We start from the raw sequence: 18,715 nt of genomic DNA, 5'->3' as shown, positions 1-18,715 counted from the left end.
TGTCTGTCAGTCTCTGTCCTTTCAGCTTTCCTTTTTAAAACAGCTTCATCAGCTTTGTAATAATTCACTCATGTTTAAAATGATGTCTAACTCAAATATTTCCATACAGTAGCAGATATCTATTTCACTATGTCTCAGTGTATCAGGCCAGTGAAAGCAAAGCTCGTATGATACATGGAGAACCAAAACATCGGACCCGGAGAAGACGTTGATCTATTCAGCATGAATATCAGGAAGACACTGACAATTTTAACAGTGAAACTTTGTGAGACTGATAAGTTTATACTTTTTTTGCACCAGCTCAAAACTTATTTTGTTCCAGTCCTGTGTGTGAAGGTCCATCTCCCTTCCAGGTGTATAAAAATATCTTAATGGATTTTCCAAGTTCTATATATAGATCTGCTTATCTTGGAGACACAAACACAGTGTTTTTGTCGCACTCACCACCGACAGTATGGATTACACCGAGGCCTGATTTTCTGCATCTGAATGGGCTGACCTTTTCCAACAGCCTGAGGCACCTGCAGACCTCAGGGACTGAGCTCAGACAGGTGGAGGATGAGCACTGTGTGTCCTTGAGTCTCAGCAAAGTCTGTGAAGGTACTTTTTAGTAACTTTTAACGATCACGTATTTCATTGTTAGCTACTTTAAAACTAACAGATTATGCAAGAAGAGCTGCTCGGTTGTGGAAAATGGTGTCCCTCTGCAGCTCATCAGTTTAGGGATTTCGTTCTTTTTTCAGAATCGTAGAGGAAGTCTGACGCGCTCAAGAGGTTAATGAGTTAAAGCGTTTAATTAATCGTGTCTGTTGAATCACAACAACAGTAAAAACATGCCTACGTGTTTCAGCCGTTAAGGCCTTCATCAGGGCAGTACAAAATGGCTACCTATTGGCTCCTACATTTATAGCAGGTTAGCAGACAGTCACATGGTCGATGAAGACAGGTGAGCAGTAACGTGATTGGTCTAGATAACCACATGACAGACAGGTAAGGTAAATTGTCACATTATAAGTACGAGCAGGTCAGTAGTCACGTAATTAGGCGGCTACAATCAAAACATTGAGCACGTTTAGTCAAAAAAATCACAAACAGTAAGAAAGATAATAGAAAAATATACATACACAAAAATCTTTAAACTTCTAAATATGTCAACACACTCAGAAAAAGCTTCAACTAGTTCAGTTCAGTTCATTATCTTGACCGCTTCAACTAGTCATTTCTCAAATGCCTAAAATTACTTTTTCTACTTTTTAGGCCTCAGTAGAATAAAAGAGTTATAAAAAAAGAGTTATAAAAGTCTAGTTCCCTGTTCAAACCTGCGTGTGCTTCACAGATGCTGAAGAAAACATAACCACAATAATGATATTACATGATTAAAGAAATGACTCTGCGCTGTCCAAGAGCAATTTGGTGGTTCGTTTAGTATTATGGAATAGTTTGTGTGCGATATATACCATGAACAAAAGCTTACATTCTTGTGATTCTATTCATGCAAACCATTTCGAGATAAAACCACATCAGAGAGGTCCAATCAACGAACAAACGGACAAACAAGTGTTGACGAAGCCTCTTGGCCTTTCAGTAGAGCACAAACTCTGACAAAAACTGTCTCCTCTTCTTTTCAAATGTCCAGAAGATCAATTTCAGTCAAATATTTAGAACAAAACACAGAACTTCATGATAAAATGGTGACGAAATAGCGACAAACCCCGACCGCATATCCCTTTATATACTTATACGTCAAAAGCTCCTTCCATTACAATCCATAACGCCATTATTCAGTAAGACTTGTGATACCAAGATGGCCGCCAATTACCAAACGTTTTATTGACACCTCGTTTTACCAGTTTGGAGCTTCTATGCCCGCCCTGGAGCCTACAACAGCCAATGAGTGATTGCACAGACCCTCCCCTGCAAGCAGCCATTTAAAATTCAAAACCAGCAATATACAGTTTAAATGTGTTTCCTAAGGATTAAACATGGAAAGTATCCAAGTTTATGTAGTTTTAAGCATTTTGCTCTTTGAATCGTCTGTTTTTCCACCCTAAGCAAATAGTTTTGACTATTTCATGTGCACAAAGTTTGTGTTAATAAGGAAATAAAGACCTATAATGAGTTTAATGCTCCTGTTGCTCCAGGCAGGGGGATTTTGATGTCACAAAATGGCATTTGTTACCAGGCGCCTGGACATCAGTGATATTGTTATAACATTTTAACTCGGACTATGTGAGACTATATGATGTGGACTCATTGTGTTTTCCATCTAATAGGGACACTAATAGAGAGCCCAAAACCATGCCTGTACTTCAAATGGTTCAGCTTTGAGCTTACATTCAGCTTGACTTGGATAATGGGTTCCTGGATACACATTTTTATGAACAGGACAGTGGTTTTTGTGTTTCCCCTGCAGTCTTCTCACCCTCCCTGAAACGAGCCAGACTGCAGCGCTGGAGGACTGCGGGGTTTGTTTGTGACGGCGTCACACCAGGCAGGCGTGAAGGCAGCTTAGTGAATGTACTCTGGGTGTGAAGTGAACGCTGTATAAATCACAGCAGGTCGTTACGCGTGTTAGACGTCGCTGTTGTGTGAATATAAATGTCCAATCGTCCAGTTTTACTATCAGACGGTCGAACAAGTGGAAGGGAATCTCCCCAGGGACTCTGACTCCTCCATCAAAACCTTCTGTAATGTTCTCAACATGATTTTAATCCTCCTGCTTCTCCTTCTGAACTTCTTTACATCCAGTGTTTTACCTTGTTTAGGACGCTGAACCTGTATGTTTACTGTTTGTGCGCACTGTTGCCCCGAGGGAATGCTAATTCATTCCACTGCATGCTGATTATCATGTATATGTATGGAGGGAATGACAATAATCCACCTTGACCTTTGACCCCTGTTTTCCAGCTTATTCTTTTAATAGAGATTGTCACAGAGTAGTAAAAGTGGTGGTGGTGGATGTGGGTGTGGATAGTGGATGGTGGAGGTGGATGGTGGTGGTGGATGGTGATTGTGATGGTGGATGGCCGATGGTGGTGGTGGATGGTGGATAGTGGATGGTGATTGTGATGGTGGATGGCCGATGGTGGTGGTGGATGGTGGATAGTGGATGATAGATGGTGGATGGTGGTGGTGGATGTGGGTGTGGATAGTGGATGGTGGAGATGGATGGTGGATGGTGGTGGTGGATGTGGGTGTGGATAGTGGATGGTAGAGGTGGATGGTGGATGGCCGATGGTGGTGGTGGATGGTGGATAGTGGATGGTGGATGGTGGATGGTGGTGGTGGATGTGGGTGTGGATAGTGGATGGTGGAGGTGGATGGTGGATGGTGGTGGTGGATGTGGGTGTGGATAGTGGATGGTAGAGGTGGATGGTGGATGTGGATGGTGGATGTGGATGGTGATTGTGATGGTGGAGGTGGATGGTGGATGGTGGTGGTGGATGGTGATGGTGGATGGTGGAGGTGGATGGTGGATGGTGATGGTGGAGGTGGATGGTGGATGATGGATGGTGATGGTGGATGGTGGATGGTGGAGGTGGATGGTGGATGATGGATGGTGATGGTGGATGGTGGATGGTGGAGGTGGATGGTGGATGGTGGTGGTGGATGGTGGTGGTGGTGGTATGATGGATGGTGGTGGTGGTGGTGAATGGTGGTGGTGGTGCTATGATGCCTGGTGAGATGGCTGCCACATGAGCGACCACTGTCCAAGCTGTCTTTGAGGGAATTTAAATGAGATGACGGGACATTTTCCAGGCGTGTCAGTGGTGACAGAACCGGGTATTCTGATCCAAGACGTGATCTTTTCAGAACAATGATGGACTGTTTTTTAAAATGTAAGATTGAGGCGTAAAGAATGTAAAATTTTTAACACATCAGTGGCAGAAATGTAGAATGCCAACATTTATTCTGGATTGTCTGTCCTGAAAAATGTATAAAGCATCTACATTGCTTGTTAACAGTGAAATAACTGTTAACTAACGTGTAATTAACTATAAATTTGCATTTTTTATTATATATAATTGTTTATTTTAAAGTGTTATTAAATATATATATTAAGATATGGCCTCAGTGTCCTCGTGGACTTGAGAGGAGAGCGTAGTGACATTAAACTCATCTTCCATCATGGATCAGCTGTTTATTGATCAGGTCTGTGGATGAAGGACTGCAGCCACCTGAGATGATGACGTCACGATTCATGAGGTTTGAGCATCTTTTGGCACCAGCTCCTCTCTCTCCCCCCCCTCTCTCTCCCCCCTCTGTCTCTCTCCCCCCCCCTCTCTCCTCTCTCTCTCCCCCCTCTGTCTCTCTCTCTCCTCTCTCACTCCTCTCTCTCTCTCCTCTCTCTCTCTCTCCGCTTGCCCTCGTCACAAACACGTAGTTGGTGGGATGAAGGAGGAGGAGGAGGAGGAGGAGGAGGAGGAAGGCTGCTGGTCGGTCGCTCCAGAACTTGCTGTTACTGTATAAAAAGCAGCGCGGGTCGCGGAGCCGCTCACTTCCTCCGCTCAGGTGCGCCGTGCGGACAGAGATGCGCGTTATGGAGCGCACGTTCCGAGAGCAGCTGTTCTTCCTGCTGCTGTGTCTGTCTGTGCTGAAGGGAGACTGCAGGTACATCGAGGTGAGTGTCAGCACACACCTCCACTTTGTTCTGTCAAGATGCACTGATAACTTCCTGTTAAACTCTGTTTCTCTGCAGAACAACGAGATCTCCAAAGATGAATTATATTCATTTTTCAACTCGGAGCTGAAGAGAGAAACAGCAGAGGAGTTAATGTACCGTCGACCTTTACGTGAGTCTCATTACACCTTCATCACATCTGCTTTAATTCCTCTCTTCTGAAGTCTTTTTCCTCTTTTTCTTATCCTGCTTTTATTTCTTATTTTTAATCCGTTTATCCTCCTTTTATTCATTTTACTGCTCAGAATCTTTTTATCTTATATTCTTAATTTCTCTGACTTGATGTCGTTTTTATAATCCTTTATTATTTTTGTATGTATTTTCCTTCCTCTCTTCCTTTTCTGTGATTTTGCCTGTTATATCATTTTTTCCACATTTTACTCGTAAAAACTCATGTTGACTTTTTGTGTTTTTACATGTTCCTGCTTTTTACTTGATCGTCAAAGCACTTTGTAAACTCTGTTTTATTATTATATATATCTATATATGCATAATGCAAAACCTCAAAATCTTACTAAGTATATTAGTCTAATTTAATCAAAACTAAATTATTACACCAATTTTAACGTGTTACATTTGCATTTTTTTCTTTCTTTTAACGAGCAAGAAACATTTTGTTATTGTTTTTTACTGAATTTTTAAGAACAAAATTATAAAATGTCCATTTTGAGCAACACATATTAGGTATTTCTTACACTTCTCTTTGTTTCGGTTTTTAGATTTTCAGGCTGTTTTATTGGCGTAACATGTAGGAGAAGCAAAAGAGTGGATCAGCTGATCAGAAACATATAAAATACAGAATAGATAATAATACAAAATAAATAAGTGTAAGTAAAAATAAAAGGGGCAAAGGGTCCGGGTCCGCCACATATAAACAAAGTAAAACAGTATAAATTGTGTTGTCCTTTAAGGTCAGTTTGTTTATTCAGTCATGGAAACAAAGAGTTTGACCAGAACTACATAATGCTCCTTTAATTAACAGAGACGTCAAAATGGTGGATAAGATGATCAGAATCAGAAATACTGTATTGATCCCTGAGGAGGGAGTCACAGTACAATCATCACAGTGTAGAGAAATTATAACAAAAATATAAAATACAGAATAGATGATAAAAGTAAAGTATAGATAATAAATGTAAAATAATCTGAAGTTTTGTTAACAAAAATAATGGGCAGTAACTGTTGCTGTTGTAACTGTGCTCATGCTCGTCCGTCTTCAGGCTGTCTGGACATGGTTGCAGTGGAGGGTCAGTTCACCTTCACGGCCGAACGTCCTCAGCTCAGCTGTGCCGCTTTCTTCATGGCCGAGCCCAACGAGGTGATCACTGTGGAGTACGACAACGTTGACATCGACTGCAGGGGAGGAGACTTCATCACGGTGAACTCACAACCGCTCACACAAACACACACCTCGTCTTCTCCTCCATGGTGGAGTGGAGCTAAAATATCTAACATCTTAAAAATGATTCCTTTATTTAAAGACTTTAAGCGTAACTTAAATATTTCTGTACGCATGAAATCTGGTGTAGTTTTGTTTCTGTCGTACAGTCATGAGCCTGTTTTCATACCATCAACCTGGGGTCAGTCACTTGCTGCACTAAGCTTAGAAACACTTCCTGATTAGACAAAAAGCTCCTTTAACACAAGGCAACTGTATATAACCTGCTTACTTCAGGTGACCTTAAATCTCCCCCTTCATGGTCGCATGTTAATGCTCTCGACACGCTCAACACCACGATGGTCCAACAGACCTTTAGTTCAATGTGTGTCCCACAGAGCAAGATCAACCAAAGTACACTCATTATTTGTGAGTATTTAAGCGTTAAACAAATCATCTTCGACTGAATCTGAAATCCTACTTTTAGCGTCTCCCTCTTAAAGGAACAGTCCAACCAAAAAATGTAAAATCAGTCAATATGTACTCACCTGCATGCTGATGGAAAGTCAGGTGAAGTTTCATCGTCCAGAAAACAAAACAGCGTTGTGTAATTCTTCTGAACGACTGAAGTAGCTGGAGACTTGTTTTAAAACTTGTCCGGCGTAATCAAAGTCTCCAGAAGCCTCATTACCTTTTTTAAGCCACTTGTCGAGAACGTGAAAATCATTTTCTGTGTCCTGTGAAGGTGTTTGACGGCTGGGTGATGAAAGGAGAGAAGTTCCCCAGCTCCCAGGATCACCCGCTGCCTCTGTACGAGCGTTATGTGGATTACTGCGACTCGGGAGCGCTGAGGAGAAGCGTGCGCTCCTCTCAGAACGTCGCCATGGTCTTCTTTCGGATTCACAACGCCGGCAGCAGCTTCACGCTGACCGTCAGGAAACACATCAATCCTTTCCGTGAGTACGATTCTCACATTCATGAATATCTGAGTCTAATGTGTGCGTCTGTGGTGATAATACGAGCCTGGCAGGGTGTTTTAGTCATTAATTTCGATCACATGTGAGGACAAGAGAAATGAATTAATTTTAATTATTGAAATAATTTAACGGTTAGATTTAACCCAAAATTTAGTTGATTTCTCCTTTAAACCTGTGATTCATTCCTCTTAATTTCCTCCTGTTTTTAAAATCACTTCATTTATTTGAATTTTGTCAACAGCAGCACTTGTTTCAGTCAGTTTAACACCTCTGCAGCCACATCATCTCACCAAATAATCAGAAATAAAATCAATGAGTTTTGTCATTATTGAATCCCCTTTACGTTCTGTCGTTGTCGCAAACTTAGAGACTCGTTTTAACAAACTGTTGGTGAGTGTGCTCGTGCTTCACCTTGACAATCCATCCTTGAAATCTGGTGTAACGTCCCTCCCTCCTCTCACCATCTCTGGTCTCCCTGCAGCCTGTAATGTCATCTCCCAGTCACCAGAGGGCAGTTACACGATGGTGATCCCGCAGCAGCACAGGAACTGCAGCTTCTCCATCATTTACCCGGTGGAGATCGACATCTCTGAGTTCAGCCTCGGACACTTCAACAACTTCCCCAAGGTGAACAAGCGCGTGAAATACTGATTTCTGCACAATACCCACCACATCAGTACAATAGAGATGAAGTTGAATTTGTTCAGGACGCTTAAAGCAGCTACAAAAATCACGTGAGGAGAAAAAAAGCAGAAATATCAGTTACATACTATTACCTACTTGTTGTAAAAAGGGAATTTTGCATTAAAAAATTGTGGTAATTTGAGTGAAACGACCCTTTAAAACGTTAATATTAAAGGAATAGGATTCACTCATCATCTCCTCCCTACGTGCGGAGGGTATTTCTAAAGTCCTGGTTACGGCCCTGAGTCTCAGTGCTCATGTTGGACCGAGCATCAGTATCTGAGACCCTGAAGCCTGCAGGTCAGTCACGGATCTGGATGTGTAAAAATCTAATTATGCCACTAACTGCAGCTCAGTGGGACCAAAACAAGATGATTTTATAACTATTTCCAGTCAAAAAATGGAGGTTCAGGTCAGTTTGTTTTGTAACCTGCTGCTCCAAGGTCAAGAATTAAAGGAGCAGTTCGTCCAACAATGAACAACCACTCATCATCATCTCCTCCCTCCATGCTGATGAAAGTCAGGTGAAGTTTTGTCGTCCACAGAACATTTCTGGAGCTTCACAGTAAAACAGAGTTGCAGCATTCTGCTAAACAACTGAAGCAGCTGGAGACTTGATTTAAAACATCAGATGTCTCCATACAGCTCGTCTACTGTAAGCCAAGTCTCCAGAAGCCCCAAGATCACAAATTCAACTGATTAGATAATGACTAAACTTTTCCTTCAAGTGCATCTTAAGGTCCATTATTGTCCAACAGGATATTTTTAGATCATACGATTCACCTTAATCTTACACCTGCCTGCTGGTTTTTATTTATTTTAAGTCACAAGTTCCTTTTTTGATGCTTTGGAAGTAAACAGCAACTAGTCCCTTTATCTGTGTGATATTTACACACCTGCCAACATCAGGCCTGAAGACAAACATAAAAAACATGTGTGTATGAGCATTATTAATAATAACGTCACCCAGGAGAAACAACAAAACAGCAGGGTGGTTGAAACATGTGGCAGGAAAACAGAAATGTTGGCATGTCTGCATTTATATTCACAATCTATAATGTGGCTACATGAAATGTGACAGCAGCGTGTCATAGTCAGGCAACTCAGCTCTGGGAAGCATTTTGGCGTCTTTCAGCTGATTTGGTTCTGCATGTCTTTATGTTCAATATTCAATTTTATGTTGTGACAGCGGTGTGCTTATGCTCTGGTTAGGTTTTGGCACAGACCCCACTCACACAGGCAGGGTTAGAAAAAGAGCATGTTTTGGATCAGAATACCTGGTTCTGTCTCCACAAACACGGCTGGAAAATGACCCGACGTCTCCCTAAAAAATGTCCAGTGGTTTTACAAATGTTTGAAAATGATTCAAAAGGCTAAGATGCCGCCTCCAACAGTGGTCTCATGCTGTCACGTCACCACAGTCTCCTCCACGTCATGACATGGCAGCGAGCTATATGAAGCCATTCTAAGAATCTGTAGCCTCTAGGACCTTTTTTTTGACTGGACTTTCATTGTTTCATTAATATGTTTTATTTCCAGTGTTATTACAGATGATGGCAATTGTCACTCCACTAAATCCTGCTGATTATGTCTTATTTTTACAATTAATCGATTCATTATTAAGTCTATAGTTTCAAGTGATGTCTTCAAATTGTTTCTTTTGTCCAAAACACAAAGAAAAACAGCAAATCCTCACTTTAAAAATGACTGAAACGATGAACCGATTATCAAAATAGTTCGCAACTAATGTTCTTTTGATCAGCTTATCAATTTATTGACTAATCACGAGCCGTGTGTCGACATCCACAGAGGTCCATGCCTGGTTGTGCAGAATCAGGAGATTTCGTGCAGCTGTTGGGAGGAAACGGCATCGACACGTCGAAGCTGCTGCCCATCACGGACCTCTGCATCTCCTTCACTGGACCCAGTGAGTTCACACTGACCTGCTTCTTCCCGCGTCATCAAACCCCGCTGGTCGAACTAAAACCTAACATGTCTTCTCGTTTCCCTCCTGCAGCCCACATGAAGATCGGCTGTGACAACACGGTGGTGAGGATGGTGTCCAGCGGGAAGTTCGTCAGCCGAGTGTCGTTCAGCTACAGGCTACTGGACAGCCAGGAGCTGCAGAGCATCAAACTCAACAACGTGGAGGATTTCTGTTTCAGTAACTGAACCGACAGGATCCTCAAGTGACAAATGTATCATTTGACTGCAAACATTTTTTAAATTATCTTCTGAAGAACAACAGATCCACCTGGTCGGTCCCTCTGAATAGATCAAATGTCTTAAATCCGACGACAGAAAAAAAAGAAAAATGAGATGGAATATGATCACACGCTTTTTGTTTTTGTTCTTTTGTTCCATCTTTTTTCACTCGTTCTGGTTGTCGCTGAATAAAACTCAATGAAGTTTTGTGTTTGGTGGATCTGCTATTGTTTTTATTTTTGTGTATTTATTAAGACGAGACTTATTGACGATATTGTTATTCTGTTACGCTGTATGAGTTCGTGGTCAACATTCTTGCAAAGGGACGGTGCTAAAATGAATGTTACCTTCTGTTTATGTTGCTGAACGAGTTCATTTCCTGCACCAGGTGAAGCAGGTGAGGGCGATAGGTGAAGTGTTCGATATAATAAATACAAGTGTTCATTGCCATTATGCAGTTAAATTTGTATAAAACCTTTTTGTAATAAAACTACATCGCATGACAAAGCAGCCGACGGTGGTTTCGCTTTTTATTTCAGTTGTGACAAAATGTGTTATTCATGTTTTAATAAACTGCAACACTTAACGATGACGAACACATTCAAGACCTTCTACATGAAACAATGTGTTGCACGAACAAACACAATCCATGTTAAAGCAACATCAGACCCGAGGGAGTGATGTATCGAGTATCAGCACGGTTGAGATTCAGTCGTAGGCACGAGGTCGCGGGGGATTTCCTCGTCTCGTCACGTTTTCTGGACGAATTAATAATGGTTTGAAAACCGATTCCTCTCTCTGCCTCTGCGTCCAAAGCGGAGTGTATCGTGAAACGTTCCAGACTTTGTTCAGTAAACATTTCGGATTGTCTGGATTCAGCGTCGCAGAAGGTTTTATTTAGTTTTGTTCTGATTCCTGCATTTAATTCCACAAACAGTTAAATGGAGGTTGGTTGATTTAACGGTTTAAACCAAGCCTGACGTAGCTGCTGATGTTGTTCAGCCATAAAACTTCCTCAAGATCATCTTCAGTTCAGACTCCTCAACGGACTAAAGGTTTTTTTTGTTTGCCTCATTGTTGCTCTTCTTTCATTTGTCGAGGTTGGCTGACGTCAAATGAGCGCAACTGGAGGTTTGTGCTGAAGTATCCAGTAGCAGTGTTGAGCGAGTTACTTTCAAAATGCAATACATTACATATTACTAGTTACCTTCATTTTAAAGTAATGTATTACGTTACAATCCAAATCCAAATAACCTCTACAGAACAATGAAACAGCAGAGATGTTTTTAAATAAATAAATGGTCTTGGACTCAGGGATGAGCAGGCAGAGGATCACAGTCTGATATATTATGAGACAGGAAGAAAAGGAGGATCATGTTATATATATATGTGGATAAATATACATTAATGTTGGGCAAAGTTTGTTAAGATAAATAATTTAAGTGGAGATAGAAAGGCTAATGCCTGTTGATTATTAAACAACCTGTAAAGCAGAGGTGTCGCTCTTCCATCGAAAGCTTGATGTTTATTTAATAAAGACTTAAAGATCAAGTGTTATTATTCCAAAAGACGGAAGACGTTTTATATTGAAAAAGAAAATATTCACCACTCTTCTTACGTCTGTTCTGTGCACTGCTCCATTAAATTACTTTCAATTCATTAGTTTCAGTGGAGGGACACATATGGGAGGTGTTTGCTGCTCCACCTCTCCAGACAGCACTGGGTCTGTTTGTGCAGCATTCACACAGACTTTAAAGGCACATTCTGTCTATCTTTATAACAGTCACTGTCTTTGGTTTATTACCTTGTCTGAGGTTATTGAGGAAAACTGATGCTTTAAGTTACTTAAGTAAGTTAAGTTACTTTGTAGGCTGGGTTTGTAGAATAATTGTTCTAACAGGTGGATATTCTTTGTCTGATGTGTATATATTTATATATATTTTGTTTGAGTTTTTATTATTTACGTGTCCTCATCGTTCTTGGTGTTCACTGAGTCTGTGTTTGGTTTTCCTTTTTTGTTGTGGTCTAACTTTATCTTTATCTTTGACTGTTCGACTGGGTTTATAATCTCAATTGTGACAAATTATTTTAGCTGTATGTTTATTTACTGTCGTCACAAACTTGTCCACTGAAAAGCCCAATAAAAAAAAATTATTACAATTTATTAATTATTACAATGGGGCGGCTGTAGCTCAGTGGGTAGAGCAGGTAACTAGCGTTCAGAAGGTTGCTGGTTCGAATCCAGGCTCCCCTGGGCGGAACTGAGCTACATGTCGAAGTATCCTTGAGCAAGATACTGAACCCCAAGATTGCTCCTGATGTGCAGATGGCACCTTAAGTGGCAGCCTCTGCCATCAGAAAGGGCCCTGCGATGAGCTGGCGACTCATCCAGGGGTGTACCCTGGCCTTCGCCCATAGAGTAACTGGGATTGGCTCCAGTAACCCCCGCAACCCCCTGAAAGGGGGATAAGAGGAGGGTAACATCCCCGCAACCCTCACGGAAAAAGCGGCAGATAATGAGATGAGATGAGAGATATTTTTTACAATTTTACAATTTTCAGTGGATTAGATTCCTGTTCACCAGGTCAAATGCTAACCTTGTTTTCAGGATGGAAATGTTGTCCACACCGAAATATCTCATCAACTTTTGGATGAACACCATAACATTGTCACTGACCTCTATGTTTCTTCACTGTCTTTACTGCCTATTTTCTCGTGTGTTTGTGACGTAAAAACGTGACACACTAGAAAAAGAACAGGAGGCATTATGGTCTCCTGGCAATGTGGAAGGACTGATACCAGATTTACCCGCATTTAAACAAACCTGCACATACACGCTTATTTTACTGTACAAAGGTATTATTGTAACCATGATGACAAAGTTCCTCTCGTCATTTTAGGACTAACACATTATTGGTTTTGGTCCTTTCATGAGACTTAATTCAAAACATATAGGAAACCACCAGCCTCATGCTGCAACACGACATGCGGGACACTGCTGCACAGCTGCTTCACTCCCACCCCTTCTTCTCTCTGATATTCAAATTCAAATTAGTGAAAGACCACTAGAGGTGCTTATTACTACAATATGTACACACACACAAACTCACACACTGATTTCTGACGTGGATTGCGACCACACACTCGTTCATCACCAGCTGTGGCTGCAGGTGTCTGTCATTGATAAAAACACCTGCAGGCCTTTAATCAGCGGTCGCCCCATTGGTTCCTACCAGTCGAGCCATTATTCTCAGAGATATGGCCTGCTGCCCTCTCTGTAGTGACAGCGAGGGGCCGTTATATTGCCAAGACAGCGATCAAAGACACTGATGTCATCCCACATCTGGAGAGATAATGAAGTGGCAAATGCTCCGGTGGGAACCTGAAAGGCCTCACGCTTATTAACCTGGATAGAGGTGAAGGAAGTTCTCAATTATATCTTATGAACAACACGAAACAGCTGAGATTTACTAATAACATTTAATAGTATATGAATGTTTATTCGTCTATTATTCCAGTTTACTGATGGGTTCACCTGCTGTGTAACAGACAGGGACAATGTCAACTAGAGTCTAAAAATGCCTGAGAAGCCCATAAAAACATAACTCTGGTATTGTGGTGCTTTGAGCTAAATGACAACATGTGTCTGTATAGCAGGTATAATGTTGTCCATGTTTACCATCAGTGTGTTAGTGTGTCACATTTGTTTTGCAGGTATTTGATGGTAAACAAAAGTACCGGTACAAATTAAAGCTGCCGTTGGAACGAGAGGTAAAGTCAGACAGATTCATCCTCTAAAGACCTTTTTATATATTTTAGTTCAGTCTCTCTTTAAACCAGAAATTCAATGCATTAATTTTCAATGCAATGCGTTAGCATCGCAAACACGAAAATTAGCATGTCCACCAGTGTCATCCTGTCACTTTTACCACACAACAGTTGAAATGTTGCATAAATAAAGAGAGTTTTGGACCGACAGTGTGACTGAACTCCTCAGTTACTCTACAGACTGAGAAAATCAAGCGTGACATTTGAACGTGGCCTTTCTGAGGCAGAATTATCAATACTTTGTCAATCGCTCAGCGGGAGCTTAAAGTGGATTCAGACACTCAATACTCAAAACATCACAGCCTCATATTCCTGTTTTAATAATAGACAATTGTTATTTCAATGTCTTTTTTTTACAGAAGATTTTTTATGAAAATTATTTAAATTTTACTCAAACTGAAGATAAAATGTTGGATAAAACATTTTACTGAATTACTTACTTTCAGTTCAGCCTTTTTTATTACACATTTTTTTTACTTTCATCCATTCCTGATATTTATTTTATATGCTGTGTGTGATTAACTCGTCTGTCTTCATTATTGTTATATTGTTTGTGTGTCGCCTCCCAAAGATGTCTGCAGTATGTCGACACACACACACAGTGCAGACGGATGCACACACAAACACACACACACTATAAATACTGAGCCTCGTTAACACTTGCAGCTGTGTAACTATTCACTGTAAGATGTTTTAGTCCACATGGTCCATTTGCTTGATTCACAAATTTTCGCTTTCCTCTTCATCAGCTGAGGCTAAGATAATTAAACTGTTACACACACACACACACACACACACACACACACACACACACACACACACACAGGCAGGTCACTCCTAACGAGGAGTTATGACACAAACTGTGACGCACAAAGTGACGAAACAGGAGGACGGACAGCATGTGGGAGATAAGAGCTGGAGGCGTATTTTAAAGACATTCGTCGCAGGTAGCAGCTACGTTTGAACGAGTGACACTGAGGAGAAACTGTCCTACACATGACAAAAACCAGCAGACAGGAATAATAATATACGTCCACAACGTGTATGTTTGTTAATTACATGAGGAAATCTCCAGAAGCTGGTTTCTTCACCTTTCTTCCATCACTCTTTTCTGTCCTTCCTGATATTGGACATTTCTTTCTATCATCGACAACTGCATGTGTTCATTTAGGCAATGTGTTTTGTCTCTGTGGCTTCAGACACACATTTATAATACTTTCTCTGACCTCCATCAGTCCTGTCCCCTGCTTTCTGCTCTCCAGACCTCCATCATCCCTCTCAGTATCCTGTCCTCGTTCTCTCTGCAGGGTTAAAAACACCAGAACCTCATTTTTCTTTTTCGTCACGTGTTTCTTTTTCAGTTTCTGGTCTCCTTGTGATTCCAGAGTCATAAAGGAGGCTCGTGACAATAAAATAACAAACCAATTATTGTATTTACCTTCAAATTGTTCTCAATCTGGACTAAAACGTTATTACAACACTGTTGCACATGCACCTCAGCTGCAAGCGTTTCTTTCTTAAACATTTTGGAACAGTTCACTCAAAAATGAAAATCCAATCATTCAGTCTTCCCACCCCCATGATGATATAAAGTCAGGTGAAGTCTCATAGTCCTCAAAATATTTCTGGAGCTTCACAGTAAAACAGAGTTGCAGCATTCTGCTAAACAATTGAAGCAGCTGGAGACTTGATTTAAAACGGAAAAACAGCCAAAAACCAAAAAAGCATGAAATGGCTCCGTACAGCTCATCCAAGTCTCCAGAAGCCACAAAAATAACGTCTTTTCAAATCATTCGAGGCTTCTGGAGACTACGCCGGATGAGCTGTATGGAGAAATTTCATGTTTTTTTCAGTTGTTTTTTTTTTGGTTTACAATTTAAAACAAACCCCAGCAGCTTCGGTGGTTTAGGAGAAGGCACCACTTTAGACGAGGGGAGTGCTAACGCTGTTAACTTAGGAGCTGCAGTTTTTGTATTTAAAAAGGTGTAAATAACAGAGTTATAAACAAACACATAAGTAAGCTAATGTCTTACTTACGCACTTAGTTACCAGACTGATCGTAGTTATTCTAACCCAAAATATAACCTTACCTAAACCTACCCAAATAATAAGTCCTGAACTTTTATTTTTGGGCAAACTGTTTGTTTAATTGCCAGTAATTTTCCTCCACACTAACAGGACATCACGCTCGTTCTGATACAGGAAACTATCAGAGATGACTCAAACGTTACGCTCATAGTCTGCTGCTGGAAGCCCCGTCATTTCATCAGAGGAACTTAAGAGACGATTATTTGAACATTTTGAAGAGTGTGTGTTGAAGTGGAGGGTATTTATAACAGTGAGAATATAAATATCCACATTTAAAGATTGTCTAATGACACTTACGATTGATTGCAACCTTTGAAAAATTGAACAAAGAACATAATTACTGCATGGCATCTTCCCAGGGGAGAGAGGCTGATTATCCTGCTCGATTACAGCCAATCATACACAAATTGCATTGTAACGCTGAGGGTTTGTGCGAGCACCATCTGCGCGCATAAAAGCATTGCACTTGTATTTTGTTTCAGTAATTTTCCTCCTCGTCACAGCTCAGAATGTCATCGCAAATTAACTGTCTGGTTTTGGTATTCTGGGAAAAGGCACGTACAGAGGAAAACCCTGAGAAAGGACAAAATGCAGCTCGAGTTGACACTTTTGTCCTCCCCAAGGTGAGAGTATCAGCAATTCTGCTGGAGGGGAAGACGTGTCCGTGCGATTGGCTGATGCTGCTGGACCCAGGTGGTCTGTGCGTATTGGGATCGCCATGCGTCATCGAGACATGGTACGCAGTCACTTCCCAAAAGCCCAGCCTCTCTCGCCTCGTTGGATGTCCAGTAAGTGAAGGCTGAGTGACAGCTCTCACACACACTCACACATGCACCGTGCCGGAAGGTAATTAAGTACATGTGAGCAGAATTGAAAGATATAGTATGTAACTGTTCTGCATTACAATGTGTAGAAACGACTAAACCTTTGTTATAGGTTTTGTTGAGTTGTGCACATTATCCCAAATATTTCCAGCAATGTTCAAACATTTACTCACGGAAATGGGACGTTTAATTTTGGTTGCCTGTTGAAATGTGCATATAACTTTAAAACATTACCTCGTAGATTTTCATCAGCAATGTTGGTTCTTTAACAACAAATGCTCCCATGACCCTACGCTGCTTATATCTTTTAATTTGTTTTGATTAAGAGACCACTGGCTAGTCAGTCCGCCACTGTCAAAGGAAGCTCATCTATCACTGTGCAACGAAAAGAGCAATTGTTTTCCCCGGTCACATTACCCAGGTAACAGTGGAACAACTGGAATAACTGTGAAACTCTACACTGCAAAAGAACAAGAAGCCCGTTGATGGAGGAGGTGAAGAAGGTGAAGAGGGAGAGTGATAGAAACCGAGATAAAACAAGAGTGAACGGACAGACATTCACTGGATGGAGAGCACTCCAGTGTTGTGTCAAAGTCTGTTCCCCCATTGATAGGTGTTTCCTCTCACCACCGGTGACGCTTTTTAAGTAGCGCATAGATCAGGGTTTCTAGATCAAACTGAGATTCTTACTGTTGTTTTTTGCTTTGGACAGTAGCCAGGCTGCTAACGCTGTCCTTGTGACAGTTGCACCAACAGTAATACCACAGGGAAACACTAGGAGGGGCTAACGTTGTCAATTTCCATTTAAAGTAAATGTTTGAGTCCCAAATTGCATTGTAACACTTGGTTAGGGTTTTGAAAACATCATGATTTGGCTTAAAATACCTGGTTTTGTTACCCCAAACACAGCTTAAAAATATCCAGTGGTTTCACAGTTAGAAATGTTGAAACATAGTCTAGAACTGTGGTCAGTGGCTTGCCGTGATTGTCAACATGGTGCATATGACACTTATGTGACTTCAGCTGATTGAGTACTTTTACTTGTGATATTTACAAATATAGTATGCTGATAATGCTTTTTTTCAGAACCGTTTTATTAGTACACAAGTAAAGGATCTACTCCCACCACTGCACATGCACACATGCCCAAACAAACACATCAATAAAAATTTTGTGCTCAAACATCAGTACGTGCACACAATAAATAATCCGAGACAAAAAAGTCACGTGCTCCAGTTTCCACATGATACAGAGCTGTTTATTCACTGCAGGTTCATTTAGTTTGTACATGAGGTCACACTTTATTTTGAGATTTTCAGATTGATGGTCAGAATTTTAAAATGTTTTCTCGTACAACTCACAATAGATTTAAACAGATTAAATGTGACAGACAGGACAGATCATAACTGTGATCCTGTGCATGTTTCCATGACTCCAGCTTTGTGCCAACACGAGGGAAAAAGTCGTCCTCCTCGGGGAACACGGACTGACAGCAGGACTGACGAGGGACCAACATGTTTCCTACTAAATGGACCATCAGGATGTGACAACGCCTCGAAAGACAATTAGGAGATATTTAACTTTTGACATTTAAAATGCAGCAGGGGCGGCCTCAGCTGGGACTGTCACTGGGACAACAAAGAAATGACAACAAAGGACACAAAGACAAACTCTTAAATGACAAAGGTGCAATTTTAAAGGTTAATGCTACTGAATTAATTTTTCAGTATCAGAGTTGTTTCTCTAATGCTAACAAGTTTGGAATAAAAAACAACTTCAAACACAATAAAAAGGACAATTAGGACAATTCAGACAATCCAGGAAAAGGGCACTTTGTATTTTCTAGTTACAAACATCACTCTAATATAAAAAAGACTGTAATTTGGATCAAACAAGTTATTGTTTAACAGCTCCAGGCTGAAAATTTGAAAGACAACTTAGATTTTTTTGATGTGCAACAACAGAACAGAGCGTCTAATCCTATTTAGCAGGAAATGCTAATACAATAATTCAACTGAAGGGACATTTACTGTGTTGTTTTTAACATTTT

General features: G+C 40.8%; 1 protein-coding gene across 1 annotated transcript; it reads left to right on the top strand.

The window, feature by feature from the left end:
- The first annotated feature begins 4,531 nt into the window (after positions 1-4,531).
- crhbp (corticotropin releasing hormone binding protein) lies at positions 4,532-9,892 on the top strand. The gene is made up of 7 exons (XM_073478397.1): positions 4,532-4,621; positions 4,700-4,793; positions 5,902-6,059; positions 6,805-7,015; positions 7,518-7,663; positions 9,530-9,647; positions 9,738-9,892. Exons 1-7 carry the CDS (start codon positions 4,532-4,534, stop codon positions 9,890-9,892), a joined length of 972 nt encoding a protein of 323 aa, XP_073334498.1.
- Positions 9,893-18,715: the final 8,823 nt, after the last annotated feature.

Source organism: Pagrus major, chromosome 12 (genome assembly GCF_040436345.1).
Source record: "Pagrus major chromosome 12, Pma_NU_1.0".
Lineage (NCBI taxonomy): Eukaryota > Metazoa > Chordata > Actinopteri > Spariformes > Sparidae > Pagrus > Pagrus major.
This window is presented reverse-complemented; position numbering and strand designations above follow the sequence as displayed.

Coding starts and splice junctions, on each gene's coding strand:
- crhbp (XM_073478397.1), top strand. CDS start 4,532: ATGCGCGTTATGGAGCGCACGTTCCGAGAGCAGCTGTTCTTCCTGCTG. Junction 4,622..4,699: donor GAGACTGCAGGTACATCGAG/GTGAGTGTCAGC, acceptor GTTTCTCTGCAG/AACAACGAGATCTCCAAAGA. Junction 7,664..9,529: donor ACTTCAACAACTTCCCCAAG/GTGAACAAGCGC, acceptor CGACATCCACAG/AGGTCCATGCCTGGTTGTGC.